Here is a 15,130-nt window from a genome sequence, read left to right as displayed (position 1 = left end):
CCAAGGACAGGTGCCATTTTTTCGAACATCAGTGAGACGTGCACCAAGCTGTGTAGCTGTGTAGCAAGAACATGGCTGAGAGGCATGAGCCAGGAGTCTCATCATCAGTGGCATAACCAAACATGTGACCCTGGTCTCCTGCACCAATTTCCTCAGGCCGCTTGGTGAGGTGGCCATGCACACCCTGAGCTATATCAGGGCTTTGTTGCTCAATGTTCACCAGGACCTTGCAGTTGTCAGCATCAAGGCGGCAAGGCCTACATCATCTGAAACAAATCCAATGCTGCGACAGGTGTTGCGCACTATCTTCTCATAGTCCACTTTGGCTTTGGTTGTGATCTCTCCGTGAAGGCGTAAACCATGACCATGTTGGTCTTGGTGCAGGTCTCACAGGCAACTTTACTGATCGAAATTCCACATAAAAAAATTATTAAAAAATAAAAATAAAAATAAAAAACTCACAGGCAACTTTACTGTCAGGATCTTGTTCAAGGCAGGCATCAAGCACTGCATCGGAAATCTGATCACATAGCTTATCGGGGTGACCCTCATTCACAGACTCGGATGTAAAGAGGAAGATGTCCATTTTTAGAAGCTGCAAAAGGACTAAATTAGGACTGAATGAAAACCTCAGCTTTTAAGTAATCAATAGCTAAGCAACATATTACTAAGCAATATTAGAAGTGATGGAATAAGACATCAAGTCCATGTCGAAGGTTGCTTTGTTTAAAGCATCAGATAATGGTATCTTAGCATAACTTTCACAAAATTATACCTTTCAAAGTAACTATACTAAAGGAAAGGGAAACAGGCAACCTTCTACCACACACCATTAAAGAACAAATCTGATAAAATCTAACAGAAGGAGAATCAACCCTGTAAACGCATGGCTATGATTTTTAGAACAAATATGAAATTCCCTGTTCAAGCAATCAGAGTAACGTCATCAGAGTAAGCAAGTAAAACATTTTGGTGCAGAACTAGGACTTCGAGGCAAAGAAAGAACAGCCAGAAGTCAGACAAACCAAGAGTTAATGCTTTGACATGAACTTTTAACTCATTTCTCTAACAAGAACTTAGATCTATTCAAATGTTCTCTCTGTCCTCACTAACAAAAACAAAGAAATCAAAAGCGCGCATACGGCAAATTATATTTAACGACCAATTAGGCCTAGCTAGTTGTTCATTTCCACTACAACATCAGGGAACAAAACAGTCAATCGATCAAAATTAATTGTGAGGGAATTACAAACAACAGTAAACAACTCAAGAAAACCAACAAAGAACATGTCTACAATCAAAAGACTAATTGAACTCCATATGAAGGACCCCTAATGATACTCCAGTTTTACACAGAAACCCCGAAACGAGCCCAGAAGCAAAGAAAAACCTCAAAGCTGAGTACAAAACTAAGTGAACTGTAGCAGTTAGCTAAAAAGAGAAACAAAAGGGCAGAAGGCCTTAGCATGAAATATAATATATGCTTCGTACTCACAGTCACTGCTTACTTGATAAGCAAGAATCCTGAGCTGCCTGTATGGCTGTATTATCTGGGTGCCCAAAGCTGGAATCTTAGGCTCTCTCACACTGAAACTCTAGCTCAGGGCTTTGTATTTATAGAGGCAACTTCATGAAGGTTATTGGTGCATGTGTTTCATGAAGTCCATGGCCATTGGATGAAATGAACTGACGACTTGGATTGAAGGGAGTCTGTGGACTAAAGCGACTGACCCTCCGATTTGGTTTTGTCCATGGAGGTTTGTATTTGCAGTCACTTTTTGTCTACGTACCTACTTGAGATTCCATTATGTCGATCAAATAACTTTGAGATTCCATTACCCCTACGTTTGCTTTTTCAAGCCACTACCTATGTTTTAGGAATTAGGATTCAACAAGAACAGGCACAGTTCATTTAGTGATACATCTCGAATATCTGTTTCCAAAATCAGTGAAACAAAAACACTATGAAGTATGAACTATTGTAGAGGTTTTTTCTACTTGGTTACTATCTCGGTTTCATCTCAAATCTACTTGATTACTGTATTTTATCAACTCATTTACGATTTGTCATGGCAAGATCATGAGCGGATTTTATGACATTATGTGCGGTAACTAGGTAATTGCCCACATTCAACATTATACTCACCAATGAACTACCATATATTTCACCGCGGATTATTCTCGAATTTACTCGAAAACATAGCTCCAAATGCTAGATATTTATTAAAATCACTAGAAAGAATCCAAGGTCTACCCGTTATGAAATGTTCGTTACCTTACAAATCTCTTGAATCCTCAACAACTTGAGTGTTTGGAGTTGGTGAAGTATTTCCAAGTCCACCCAACTCCATATGTGGATTTGAGCTCGCTCAATACTAGTAATCACACACGATCATGATGATTAACAATAAAATAAAACTCCAAATGAACAAATTTAAGGCAAGTTTTTAGCTGGTATAGGTACGACTTTAGGAGTTAAGAATTTCAATTTACTCTAAAGTCGTACTCATACCGGCAAAAAACTTGCCTTCAATTTGTTCATTAGATGAAAGATTAACCATCACCATGAATTATAATAATCATAATTAAAAGCTGCATACTTTGTTTTTAATCTCTTTCAGGTGGTAAGGGATTTTATATATATGAAGTACTTTAACACAAGCAAACTGAAACACATTGTAAATAGCTGGTCTGACCGACGTCCTTAGATGTTTAATTATCACTAAACCAAATATAATCAGAAAAGGGTGAATCTCAGTCATATATTATTAAGATGATCTGGTGATGGGTAAATCCAACCACTTATCGGCAGTCAGCCTCCTCTTTGCTGCATGATCATTGACACCAATAAACCATAACACTGGTCGAGAGTCAACCTCTTTGCAGGATCAATGGCCAGCATACCCTGCCATGGCCATTTGATATTTGATAAGATATTTGATAAACAGGCTGTACTGGTAAGGGAGAACTTGGTGACTTACCAATATGAGGTCCATGGCAGCCTGTGGTATATCAAGTGGCCAATCTGCTGGATTGATCTCTTGTGGGGGATCGTTCTCCTGTTGGTAATCTTGGTAGTCATCCCAGGCACAGAAGGATTGCAGGTATGCCAGATCTTCAGTTGCAGCTCCAAGCCTTGTGATAATTGATCTCATCACCTCAAAGGCATGAACACCACTGAATAAGGGTTCGCCAAGTATGAGTTCAGCTGCAAAGGAGACCATGCCATGACACCAAACAAGCAATGAATGAATCAAAATAATGCATACTTCCATATATGCACAGAATCTAAGTAGATCCCACCAAACCACCTCTAATTCAAAAACAATTCCTGATTACCAACCAATTCCGTAGCACATTGGAAACAAGTTGAAATATGAACAACTCAGTTCTCTGCTCACTGCCTTACCTTGCTGTTCCATGATGCACATGCACTTAAAAACCGCAGGACAGTTATTTGTTTTTGGCTCATTAATTAGGATTTAACTGGCCAAAATTACCTCATTATTCGAAAATGGCCAGTTAACATTAATGATGCTAATTATTCGTATTTATTTAAAGTTTAAACAAATTAGTTAATAGTAATCTACATATTAGTTACTGACCAAATTTCAGTTTACAAATACATCTTTTACACATTATCTTATACATTTATGGACAAAAATTAACAAATTAGGACAAACTTAATGTCCATATGTCATCTGTCACTACATATTTTACCAAACTACCATTCACTACATATTCTACTGCAACTATGGACGTGTTACTGCCGTGTCGACGAGAGATATGTTGCTGCCATGTCGACATGAGACGTGCTACTACCGTGTCGACCGCAGACGTGCTACTGCCGTGTTGACGAGAGACGTGCTACTGCCGTGTCGACCGGAGACGTGCTATTGCCGTGTAGAAGGGTGCTATTATCGTGTCAACAAGAGACGTGCTACTACCGTGTCGACGAGAGACGTGCTACTGCCGTGTCGACCGCTACTGCGAGACTGCTACGTCGACTTTGCTGCCATGTCGACATGAGACGTGCTACTACCGTGTCGACCGCAGACGTGCTACTGTCGTGTCGACGGGAGACATGCTACTGTCGTGTCATGCTACTGTCGTGTCTACCAGAGATGTGCTACTGCCGTGTAGGAATGTGCTACTACCGTGTCGACGAGAGACGTGCTACTCTTGTGTCGACGAGAGACGTGCTACTGCCGTGTCATTTTGCGTAAATTTATTTGAAAAAATGGGTATTTTAGTCATTTTGCCTATGAAAGTCTAGATCAAATCTAGTTCCACTAATTTGGGTATGGGCTTATGTCCTAATTTGTACAGAAAATATTAAAAATAAGGTTTTTATGTTTTTAAATTTGATCATGTGCTATTATGTAATTTTCTCATTAGTTAAATATCTAATCTTAATTAACAAAGGGATCATTAATATACTAATCATACTATGACCTGAAAGTTAAATCCTGTTGACAAAAGTCATGACCAACTAAGTGAGAGAGAGAGAGAGAGAGAGATTTTCTTACCATATATACACCCACAAGCCCAGACGTCGACTGCGCCGGTGACCGTTCTTCTGTTTCCCAAAATCAGCTCCGGAGCCATGTAATTTTTTGTGGCGGTGGGCCACTTGACCAGAAAGCCGTCTTCTTCCTCTCTCGCCCATTCAAGTCCGCCAAGGTATATCCCAGATATTGCACCCTCAAACTGCTCCATCAGAATGTTCCCGGGCCTGAGGTTACCATGAAATAATCCAAGCTCTTTTAATTTAATCAGACTTTCCAGCAACCTCTGCAAAATGAGATTGTTTTCGAACTGTACATTTCGTCGAGCCGAGAGATAGTCCGAAAGGTCATTCTCTATGAATGGGGTAACCCAGTACAACCACTCGCCATCCTCCCCGCCGGCAACAACACCCAAAAGCTCCAGTGGTTTATGGGAATATAGCACATTAGCAACCGCCTGAGCTCTGTCGCATACGCCCCTGTGAAATATGCCGCCCTCGAGTGATGTTTTTTCGAAGAGTCTCATGAACACAGCCTCTCCGGTGTATTTATCCATGGCCAGTTCACCCCTCTTCCATGGCACCTTTTTAGAGAAGCGATCATAGTCATCTGTTACGCGTGGACAATCCATTGAGAGAATTGCAGAGTCGAAATGGGTTCAACGGACATGTTGGGTAAAACCTAGATCCCCGAATTAAACCCTCAATTCGGGTTTTAGGTCTTCCGGTAAACCTTCGGGTTTTGGGCCTTTGGGGTCTTCAGAATTTTATTGCTAATTCAGCATTTTGACTACATTATAATTAGAGTGACGCCTCAACTTAAGAGTAAGTGATCCACAAGTACATTGCAATTCCGGTCATGACTGATTTTGAGATTTTGGAGTGCTCTCCATTAGAAAGAAAAAAAAAAAAAAAAGTTAAATAGTAAACATTACATTGTGTGTTATGTTTAGTTGAAGTTAACAAGAGAAGGTTACAATTTTAGAGAGTTGGTTAATCGGACAGGGCTCTGTTATCATACTTCTCAAGACACAACTTGAGGTCAAGATCGTTGATGGCGGTAAGAAAACATGTCATGAGCCATCGTTAACATGGCGATGATGTGCGTCTAAGAAATACAACAGTCTGTTTCAGAGGGCATTTTCGATCACAATATGAAAGGCTAGATTCAATAACATCAGCTTTGCACTTTGCACTTTGCTCTTTTCCCTCGACATCTCCAAATTTCGTTTCTGGTTTTGAAACTAGTACAGTAGCACTGTACTTCTAAATCTAGTTCTCACTCTTCAGTATTTTCAACGCTGGAGTTCTGAGCATTTCCCTTTCTATAAGCAAGTAAGCAACCATCCGTTGGACTGGGGAAACCAAAGCCTAAAGGTTCCTTAAGGTGGAGAAATCCACTTGGAATTGGGTCACCCTGTTGGACTAGGAACTATAAGATGTAACTGATATTTAATCTGCAGAATGCTTCTCAGAACTAAAATAATCAAAGCAAAATTTAAGATTTGGCATTGTAATGTATGTTGTATCAAATTGGAATCATAGGCTTTTTTTGGTTAAAGATGAACATTATAAACTTTGGAGATTCTGGTAGGAACACTAATAGACTAATAGTAGTGATTCAAATAACAGATTTGCTTACTAAACATATTGTGATATAAGAGTTGTGATATATTATACAATCAAGTTCAAACATCATAATAGATCACAGGGTATTGAAATCACCAAGATGATGACAGCTGACTTCACCAAACAGACAGTTGAACAAAGGCTGTCAAAGTCATCAAAGGAAAGCAACTGAAGGCAAATGTCATATCCCTTCTAGTAGAAATAAGCTTCAGAACTGAGACTTGTCGAGGCTGTCAAAGTAAGGATGGTCCATTGCTTCTTTGGCTGAAATTCTCTCAGCTGGATCATATTTAAGCATTCTCTGCAAGTTACAAATGCAAGACATTATTAGAGGCAATATCAGATAAGTAATCTAGCAAGCATTTCCAAAACCAAGATGACAATGTGGGTCCTGCTTTCTTAAACCAAGACTAAATCCTGTTACTTTTGCTGGTTGCACTAATGTAGTGTCATAGTTTCAGGGTGTACAAAAGAAGATAACAGTAAACATAAGACAACAATAGAAGCCATCACACAATGTAGCTACTCAAACTCCAAGATTTTTGAATGGGAGTACAAGGAACTCATGTGATGAATAAATAGACAATGGGTAAACAAACAAAAATGAGATAACTACTGAGAAGCAGGCAACATAGATCATTCCACACAAGTTTTAACATCGAATGGACTATCACATCTCCTTTCAAACATAGATCATTCATGTTTGATGAAACAGGCAATGTCTCCATTGTATGAAAATGCAAAGTTACTAATTGCCTAAATGCCTACATACTAGTTTCAAACAAAACAGTAACACACCCAAGCAAATGGCACGAGAAGTTGATTCTCATAGCATCTTCTAAAACACTTACAGATAAAAGGTCCACTCCATCAGGCCCCAAAGCAGGAACAGCACGAGCCAAGTTCTGAGGCTCCCACACTGGATAAACATGCCAATCCCGCAGAGTAGTGACACCAGCCCACTGCTTCTCAGTCGGTGTTCCTAGCAGCCTGCACCACAGAAACAGTTACAAGTAAATGAACTAGGCCTATTCTCAGTTCAAATTGCCAAAAAATCAACACAAGAAATCGAAATTCCAAATCTGAGTTGGGACACAAAACAAACACCTGAAGATGTGAAGCAACTGCTGGAACTCAGAATCTCCCGGGAACAGCGCCTGCCTCCTTACCATTTCAGCTGCAAATTCATCAATCAAACACCAACACAATCAATAATACAACTAACGGCAAATACCTTAACTCGAATTCACACCAAGTCAATCAAATAGAGATTTCAGCTCCCCATTCATGAATCAAATACTAACGAAATCTCTTAAACCAACCAACTGCAAACACATCAACATCAATCCATACCAAACAAATCAAAGCCACCATGAGAGTCAATTGAACTAACTAATTGCAAACGCATAGTAAAATCCACAGGAAAGCGAATAGAGAGAGAGTAGTGTACTGACCGAAGATGCATCCGACGGACCACATATCAACGCCGGTGGAGTAATGAGTAGAGCCAAGCAGAACCTCCGGCGCTCTATACCAAAGAGTCACAATCTCATGCGTATAGCTCTTAAGCGGCACAGTGAACGCTCTCCCCAATCCGAGATCCGCAATCTTCAAAATCCCCCTGTCCTTATCCAACAGCAGATTCTGCGGCTTCAAATCGCGGTGCAGCACGCCGTGCGAGTGACAGTGCGCCACGCCCTTACAGAGCTGAAACAGAAAGCTCTGGACCATCGCCGGCGCCAGCGGCCCCGGATTGGGTCCCTTCCGGTAGGAATCGATGAACTTCTTGAGATCGGTGTCGAGGTACTCGAAGACGAGGTAGAGCACCGGCTTGCCGTCCTTCTTGTTGTCGACGTGTTCGACGCAGAGGAGGCGGACGACGTAGAGAGATTGGGAGAGCATCTGGAGCAGAGAGACCTCGCGGAGGGCGGTGGGAGGGACGCCTTCTTCGTCCATCTCGAGGCGAGTCTTCTTCAGGGCGACGAGTTGGCCGGTGGCTTTGTCTTTGGCCTTGTAGACCTTGCCGTATGTGCCTTCGCCGACCTTCTCCAGCTTCTCGTACTTTTCCATTTTCCGAAGAAACCCTAGAGATTTGAATTTTGGGGTTTCTCTGTTTTTGATGGCGTAATTCGATCTAACCGTTTGGGTGAGGCTGTGATTATTTTTTTTGAATTTATAAAGGGGGAAGGGGAGCGTCGGCTGCTGGGTCTAACGGAACGGAACGGGGCACGTGTCGCGCGGTAGCAGAAGTGTCCCGAATTTGAAATCACTGATTGCCCGCTTTCCCGGTTTCCCCATTTCAAAGCTGTACTGTATATAAAACCCTAACCTCAATTTGTTTCCTTTTTATTTCTTTTCTTTTTTGGTTTCCTTTTGTATTTGCTTCCAAATTTTTATGATCGTTCGCGGTAGGTGTTGGATTCCGGTCGGCATCGGCCATGAGAGTCATTGCATTGAACATAGTCGGCAATCGGCATGGTTGTAACGTTTGTAAAGTATTTCGGAGTGTAACATCTCTAGCAATTAGATTAAAAATTTCGGTGTTTTATGTGTATGAAAATAAACCTTACGAAGATTTCTTACTGAGATTTGGTTATGTGTCAAGCATATGGGCAACGGATAGATGACAAAAAAGATTGTAGTACCGATTAAGGGGGAGTCCTTTTAGTGAGGACCTCTATAATGAGAACTAGTTGAGGACTTTTCGGTTTATGGTTTAAAAGACTTATTTTTCGATCACATCTTGGCATCTCATCCGTTTATTTTTTTGGTCTATATGATTAGATCATTCCTTCTAGTGAGGACCTCTATAATGAGAACTAGTTGAGGACTTTTCGGTTTATGGTTTATGGTTTAAAAGACTTATTTTTCGATCACATCTTGACATCTCATCTGTTTAGTTTTTAGGTCTATATGATTAGATCATTCATACAAATTTTCAGCCGAATCGGTGATTGTTAAGGTAACAAACTAGATCAAATTAATAGACGAACCAAATCTGTCAAATATGAACCGTTCAAGTTCATAATTAGAAAATCACATTTATGAATGACTTAACGATTTTCATTATGACTGAAAATTTGCAGAAATGATCCACTTATAAATACCTATAAACTGAACGGTTAAGATGTGGATATAAGATCGAAAAACGAGATAAGCCAAAAAATCCTCAACTTAAAGATCCTCATTAGAAAGGCTCCCCGATTAAAATATGGACATTACTTCAATTAGTTGTATTCAATCCAACCACCAGTAGGCATGACTCTTCCATTTCATCCAAATCAATAGGCATGACTCTTCCATTTCATCGGCCTTCATTTCTTCTGGTGTAGTTAAATAAGAAAAAGACCATCAAATATTTGAAGGGAAAAATTATATCTCAAGAAAAGAAAATAAAAAATTAAAAGGTAAAGGGATTTTAAGGCAACTTTAATTTAACAAAGACATTTATGATATTCATGTTCAGGGGAAGAAATTGCTAATTGGAAAGCAGAAAATAGCAAAAAAATCCATTTTCATCTCAATTGTTTCTATCATTCTCCAAATTCCAGTACTCTCACAGCAGCTGTGAGCAAACATAGTTTTCCAACTTATTTAACAAAATTAACTGTAGCTGACGCCTCCTTTGGCAATGTAACCTAACATCAAAACTTAGGAAATACTAGATTGAGAAGTCCTTTTCCCTATGTTGCCTTCTGTTTCCTAGTTATCAACAACTTCAATGAGGGATGGCTCGTAGTCAGCAGGGGCCTCAAATCCATGCAGATTGATCATAGTTGCAGCGACATTGGCAAGACCACCACTGGGAAGATCCCTGCGGAACCGAACACCAGGCGACAGTCCAGGGCCTCCGATAGCAATTGGAACCTTGACAAAGAAAACAAATACCATAAATTAAAACGATCAAGTAGACAGTTTCATGACCAAACTTACAACATGCAATGTCTATACAGATGTTTGCCGAAGCTAAAGGCCAACACTTCCATTTCCTAAAGATTGAGTTACTTACTGGCTGGAGAGTGTGGGAGGTAAGGATTTGGATCTTTCCACTCTTGTCAAGAGCAGGTTGCCCAGTCTTATTTCTCTTCACCATATCCTCGGCGTTACCATGATCAGCTGTAACAACATAAATTCCACCCACTTGCTCTACCGCATCAAGAATAATCTGCAACCAGAGAAGAGTATCTCAGTAAGAAGATGTGAAACACTTCTTAAGACAGACAAGGTTTGAAAGTACGACATATGTCAAATCAAGAGACTCAAATAAGACAGAACTGGTTTGATAAAAGAAAATAAGATAGAACTGGCAACACTACAATAATCAAGTAGGTTTCCTTTTCTTTTTTCTCAACTTGAATAAATACAAACCATCAGATATCCATATAAAAAAGTCATCGCCATTTCTTCAAAACTAAAAATCATACCTTGACAGCTTCATCAGCAGCCTTGCAAGCAACAACTGTGGCCTCAATGTCACCAGTATGCCCCACCATGTCCCCATTTGGTAGGTTAACACGCACCTAAATATAACAGAATGTAATTATATAGCATTCTGGAAAAAATATAATCTGCCTAAAATACTCCTATCAGAAGGCTCTATTTTGCATTACCTGTTCAAACTTCTTGCTCAGAATAGCATCCCTTGCCTTTTCGGCAATCTCCACTGCCTTCATCTTTGGCTGGACGTTGAATGAGATTCCACTATCACTTGGAATTTCCACATATTCCTCCATTTCAGGGTTAAAGTATCCAGAGCGATTCCCATTCCAGAAGAAAGTAACATGGCCAAACTTTACAGTCTCACTGTGCATACAAAAAACAAGAGAAAGAAAAGAAAAGGGTCAAATGAGTAGGAATCCTAAAATTTAAAGAGGAAGAAAGAGTTCAAATAAGAGAAAATTTGTTAAAATTTTATTTTACTGAAACTAAAAAATTTTCAAGTCAAAACAAGTTTCAAGAAGAATAAAACAAATTTGATAAACACAGAGAATGACACATTGATTGTCAAAACCTTCCAATTCTAATATATGACTGTCCATGACATAAAACCAAAATCACCAGATGACAGAACACACATTTACATTGGAGGGAGAGAAAAGTCATTTAGTGCTTTGCAAAGAGTAGTGACCATAACCAACTCAGTACTTGAAACTCACCTGCAGGCAAAAGTACGGACTCCATTGTAAGTTAGATATTCCCCAGATGTTCTATCAATCTCTGGAGGTTCTACAAGGTAACGGTTTGGAAGCTTCAGCTCACCATCATACTGAAGCATACCAGCATAACGGATTTTAGGAACTCGAACTCTATCGAATTTATCAAAATCTGCATACTCAAATGCCTTAGCAGCCATAACCATACGGTCTGCTCGGAAGTTGAATGTAACAACAGCATCACCATCGACTATTGGGCCCACAGGCTTTCCACTGTCATCAACAATAACAAAAGGAGGTAAATACTGGTCATTGGCTTTTGGTTCTGCTCTCAGTGTCTTGATTGCTTCAACAGCACTCTTAAATTTGTAGGGGGCTTCACCAAGAACTTGGGCGTCCCATCCTCGTTTAACAACTGACCAGTCATTCTGTATCATACCAAACATCGATAACATTAACATCAAGTAATGTATGGTTAAATTCAAAAGGTCAACTTACAACTATATCAAGTACATATACAACACTTAGTATGAATCTTTCATCCATAGGGTCGGCTAAAATGTTAATGATCCACAACATGTGGGAAGTGTAATCCAGGTGCTTTAGCTACATGCCTACACTTATTACTTTAGCTACATGTAATCCAATTGAAGGATGAAATAGAATAATTAGCTACAAGAGAAGTTCATTACCATTCCAATCTTAGGACATTGCAGGCACATTAGGTCTATAGATGAATCACCAAAATTTATCTCAGAGGCTATTTGGCCCTAAATGTGAATGAATAATATCCATACTATTCTTTCACATGAACTAAATACATGTGAAGTAGATAGATAGGCAGTTCAGTGGACAAGTGATGATCACAAAACAGCAGTAATCAATTATAGGCATTAATAAGAATTTTGATCATATAAGCACTGCGATGCAGCAAATCAGGCTTAAACCACCCGCACATGATATAAAACCAACTGATCCATACAAAGCAAATTGATACAATCATGCATATAAAAAGCCACCAACAGTTGCATTTTGTTCAATACCTCATAACGGTCCATGGTGACGTACATGCGACCTCCACCAGATGCAATCTGTGCATCCACACCTTTCTCACGTAACTTTGCAAGGTCCTCTTCAAGTGTTTCAGCAAATGTCACACTTGAACCATCCAGAACATCACGTCCATCAGTAAGAACATGAAGACGGATCCTTTTAGCACCATGCTCAGCAACACCCTTAAGCAACAACTGCACCAACACATGAAAACCACATTTCAGAACAAATTCAACAACTGAAAAATGAATCAAAGCAATGGAAAAAAAAAAACTGCAGGACTGAGCTTAAACACCACACCTGAACTTGATCAAGCCGAGAGTGGACTCCACCATCACTCAACAACCCAATGAGATGCAAAGTTCCGGTCCCAAACACTTCCTTAATGTACTTGAAGCCTTCTCCTTGGTAAATCTTTCCAGATTCAAGAGCTTGGTCCACAAGCTTCGCCCTAGATTCATTCGAAAACAAACAAAACTATCAAGTTACAATCAATAATCACATAGCTAGAAACAACAACAAGCGAACAAAACCCCGAAAACGATGCAATCAAAACTACTGACCCCTGGGCGAAAATACGGCCAGCACCAAGAGCGTTGTGACCGACCTCACTGTTGCCCATATCATCCTCAGTAGGAAGCCCCACAGCAGTTCCATGAGCTCTCACTAATCTCCACTTATCCGGTTTACCCTATCACAACATCATCAAACAAAAAAACTCAATACAAATCCAAATCCGATACTACACGATCAAAACCAGATCCGATCTTATCAAATCAATAGAATTAAAACAAATCAAAAGCATACATTCTTAAGCGAATCCATGGTGGGAGTCTCCGCCACGTGGATACAGTTATACTGATCGGCCTCGGCCTCGCCCCAACCGTCCAAGACGATCAGCGCGATAGTCTTCCCCTTCGGAAGCTTCGGGTGATCCGCCAATTTCCAGTCTCCAGTGCTCCCCATTTTTTCTCAGTCTCTCTAAAACCCAAACGAAACGAAATTCTATAAGCCGCAGACAATTATTCAATACCGAACAAACAAATCACTATCAGAAATACGAACCTCACGAAATCGCAAACAATGGCGGAGGCAAGAGCGAACAGTGATGTGTGCGGAAGAGAAGCGTCGAGATAGAAGAGAGAACCAGAACACTCTGACGATATTTATAAACAAAACGCTAAACCCCAGAAAGCTAGTAAACCGGCGAATCTACGCCGTTGATTTTATTGCGATTAGTTACCATTTCGGGACCCACTTGGCGTGGGGAGAAAGAACTACTGGCCTAATATTTTGATTAGGTGGATGATGGTGTATGGGTAACGGTGAGGCTCGGAGATCTCAGCCGTTGACGTGTCGAGAAGGGAGGAAAGAGACGGTTGAGGAGAGCACGAGAAGCACGTGACGCCAAAAACAGCGGCGTGGTAATGCACGTGAGGGGTTCAACCAGAAAAGTAACGCAACGGGCCAAAGCGGCGTCTACACCTACCGTTTTGGCTTTCGTTGGGGAGAAAGTTGGTTTGAATACGTGGCTGCCCCAAAACGAATATTCCGCTAATATGCTATGCTATTTTTTTCTTTTTCTGGAACTTTGGATATTTTAGATTTTATATTCCATAAATACTAACGAAGTTTGTATTGTACAAATTTGATCTATGCATTTTGGTCAAATTTCATTTTTGCTTTATATTTACTATAGGTTTAGTGATTCTACTTGCTCAACACGAGATGTGTAGTCGTTTAGAATTTACCACAATGAGCTCATGAAAATATGTTTCAAAGAAATCGCATTGTACTATATCTGTTTTTATAATTGTCGATTTTTCAATCACTCATATAAAAGAAGTAGAAAATAGTAAAAATTATGTTGGCACAAACAAATGGTTTTTAATTAAAATTTGGTGAAATCACATGCTTGTTGATTTTCTATATATTTGACCCTTTATGTTGCCATCTTCATGCTCTCGTGCTTTAATTCAATAACTTGATTGAATCACCTAACATGAAAAATCGTACTTTTATAATGTTGAGGACTTGAGGTCGTTTTCTGGGTTTTGAATTTCATTTTAGTAAATGAGTCAATCACTAGTGAAGGGCATGTGTGCAACGTTGTAATAGAGCTTGCCTTGTTACCAAAATAAATAAGAATTAAGAAATGAGAATCAATTCATTCAAGTTCAACTGCTCATATTGTTTAAATAGCTACATAGAACCTGAAAAACTAGTTTCTACAACAACACAAAGTCAGAATCATATATCCTTCATATTGTATCAGAATTACAATGAATATATAATAGTATGCATGCTTTGATCGAATAGCATGCATGATGATGGAATCCCATATATCATTAGTAGAACATATATATCTTTTCTTTTATTATATTGTTCAATTCAATCGGAAGTGTTTCAGGGATGTGATATCATGCATGTAAACTGAATACTGGAAGATATGGTTGTACTCATGAAAGTATGGTTGTATCTAGAGGACACATGGGTGTTGTGATCTCCCGGACGGTTCTTATCTAGTATGGTTGTGGTATGACTGTGCTTAATGAAGTATGACTATACTTAATTAGAGGATACATGGTGGCTTGGGTATCCCGTATTGTGGAAATTGTGGTGCCTCTTTCAGGGCGCGTTTACTAAGGGGCAATAGGAATGGTTCTTTTGAGATTTATTTCCATTCCGGGTTCATAGGGTGTTTACTAACCTTCAGGCGGAATCAGATGTGTGTGAGCCCCAGCTTTGAACCCGGATTCATTTCCCCTTTTCCACTCCGGAGGAAGGG

At 39.8% G+C, this 15,130-nt stretch overlaps 3 protein-coding genes and 1 pseudogene across 3 annotated transcripts; all 4 read right to left on the bottom strand.

Annotated features, from left to right (window-relative positions):
• The window catches only part of LOC101315456, a 1,176-nt pseudogene extending 590 nt beyond the window's left edge, over positions 1-586 (bottom strand).
• A 2,226-nt stretch (positions 587-2,812) lies between these two features.
• On the bottom strand, positions 2,813-5,139 carry LOC101315170 (mitogen-activated protein kinase 12-like). The gene is made up of 3 exons (XM_004305011.1): positions 4,530-5,139; positions 2,982-3,208; positions 2,813-2,905 (listed from the first exon to the last, which is right to left on the bottom strand). Exons 1-3 carry the CDS (start codon positions 5,137-5,139, stop codon positions 2,813-2,815), a joined length of 930 nt encoding a protein of 309 aa, XP_004305059.1.
• A 1,004-nt stretch (positions 5,140-6,143) lies between these two features.
• LOC101294673 (cell division control protein 2 homolog C-like) lies at positions 6,144-8,268 on the bottom strand. The gene is made up of 4 exons (XM_004302452.1): positions 7,591-8,268; positions 7,244-7,313; positions 6,988-7,126; positions 6,144-6,437 (listed from the first exon to the last, which is right to left on the bottom strand). Exons 1-4 carry the CDS (start codon positions 8,204-8,206, stop codon positions 6,345-6,347), a joined length of 918 nt encoding a protein of 305 aa, XP_004302500.1. The 5' UTR covers positions 8,207-8,268; the 3' UTR covers positions 6,144-6,344.
• Positions 8,269-9,579: 1,311 nt separating this feature from the next.
• On the bottom strand, positions 9,580-13,490 carry LOC101294379 (2,3-bisphosphoglycerate-independent phosphoglycerate mutase-like). The gene is made up of 10 exons (XM_004302451.1): positions 13,408-13,490; positions 13,150-13,323; positions 12,906-13,033; positions 12,643-12,793; positions 12,333-12,536; positions 11,293-11,717; positions 10,747-10,939; positions 10,561-10,656; positions 10,146-10,301; positions 9,580-10,003 (listed from the first exon to the last, which is right to left on the bottom strand). Exons 2-10 carry the CDS (start codon positions 13,306-13,308, stop codon positions 9,839-9,841), a joined length of 1,677 nt encoding a protein of 558 aa, XP_004302499.1. The 5' UTR covers positions 13,309-13,323; positions 13,408-13,490; the 3' UTR covers positions 9,580-9,838.
• Between the last annotated feature and the right edge of the window lie 1,640 nt (positions 13,491-15,130).

The sequence above is a fragment of the Fragaria vesca genome, linkage group LG6 (assembly GCF_000184155.1).
Source record: "Fragaria vesca subsp. vesca linkage group LG6, FraVesHawaii_1.0, whole genome shotgun sequence".
Classification (NCBI taxonomy): Eukaryota; Viridiplantae; Streptophyta; class Magnoliopsida; order Rosales; family Rosaceae; genus Fragaria; species Fragaria vesca.
The sequence above is the reverse complement of the archived record's forward strand: the minus strand, read 5'-3'. Positions and strand labels throughout refer to the sequence as shown.

What these genes read in the sequence shown, in the direction of transcription:
- LOC101294673 (XM_004302452.1), bottom strand. Translation starts at nt 8,206, where the DNA reads ATGGAAAAGTACGAGAAGCTGGAGAAGGTCGGCGAAGGCACATACGGC. An exon ending in CAGTTGCTTCACATCTTCAG is followed by an intron (nt 7,127 to 7,243) that starts GTGTTTGTTTTG and finishes TCTGTGGTGCAG; the next exon opens with GCTGCTAGGAACACCGACTG. An exon ending in ATGGAGTGGACCTTTTATCT is followed by an intron (nt 6,438 to 6,987) that starts GTAAGTGTTTTA and finishes TGTAACTTGCAG; the next exon opens with AGAATGCTTAAATATGATCC.
- LOC101315170 (XM_004305011.1), bottom strand. Translation starts at nt 5,139, where the DNA reads ATGGATTGTCCACGCGTAACAGATGACTATGATCGCTTCTCTAAAAAG. An exon ending in GGCTTGTGGGTGTATATATG is followed by an intron (nt 3,209 to 4,529) that starts GTAAGAAAATCT and finishes TCTCCTTTGCAG; the next exon opens with CTGAACTCATACTTGGCGAA. An exon ending in CTGCCATGGACCTCATATTG is followed by an intron (nt 2,906 to 2,981) that starts GTAAGTCACCAA and finishes TGGCCATGGCAG; the next exon opens with GGTATGCTGGCCATTGATCC.
- LOC101294379 (XM_004302451.1), bottom strand. Translation starts at nt 13,308, where the DNA reads ATGGGGAGCACTGGAGACTGGAAATTGGCGGATCACCCGAAGCTTCCG. An exon ending in GTCCGTACTTTTGCCTGCAG is followed by an intron (nt 10,940 to 11,292) that starts GTGAGTTTCAAG and finishes TTGTATGCACAG; the next exon opens with TGAGACTGTAAAGTTTGGCC. An exon ending in CCTCCCACACTCTCCAGCCA is followed by an intron (nt 10,004 to 10,145) that starts GTAAGTAACTCA and finishes TTCTTTGTCAAG; the next exon opens with GTTCCAATTGCTATCGGAGG.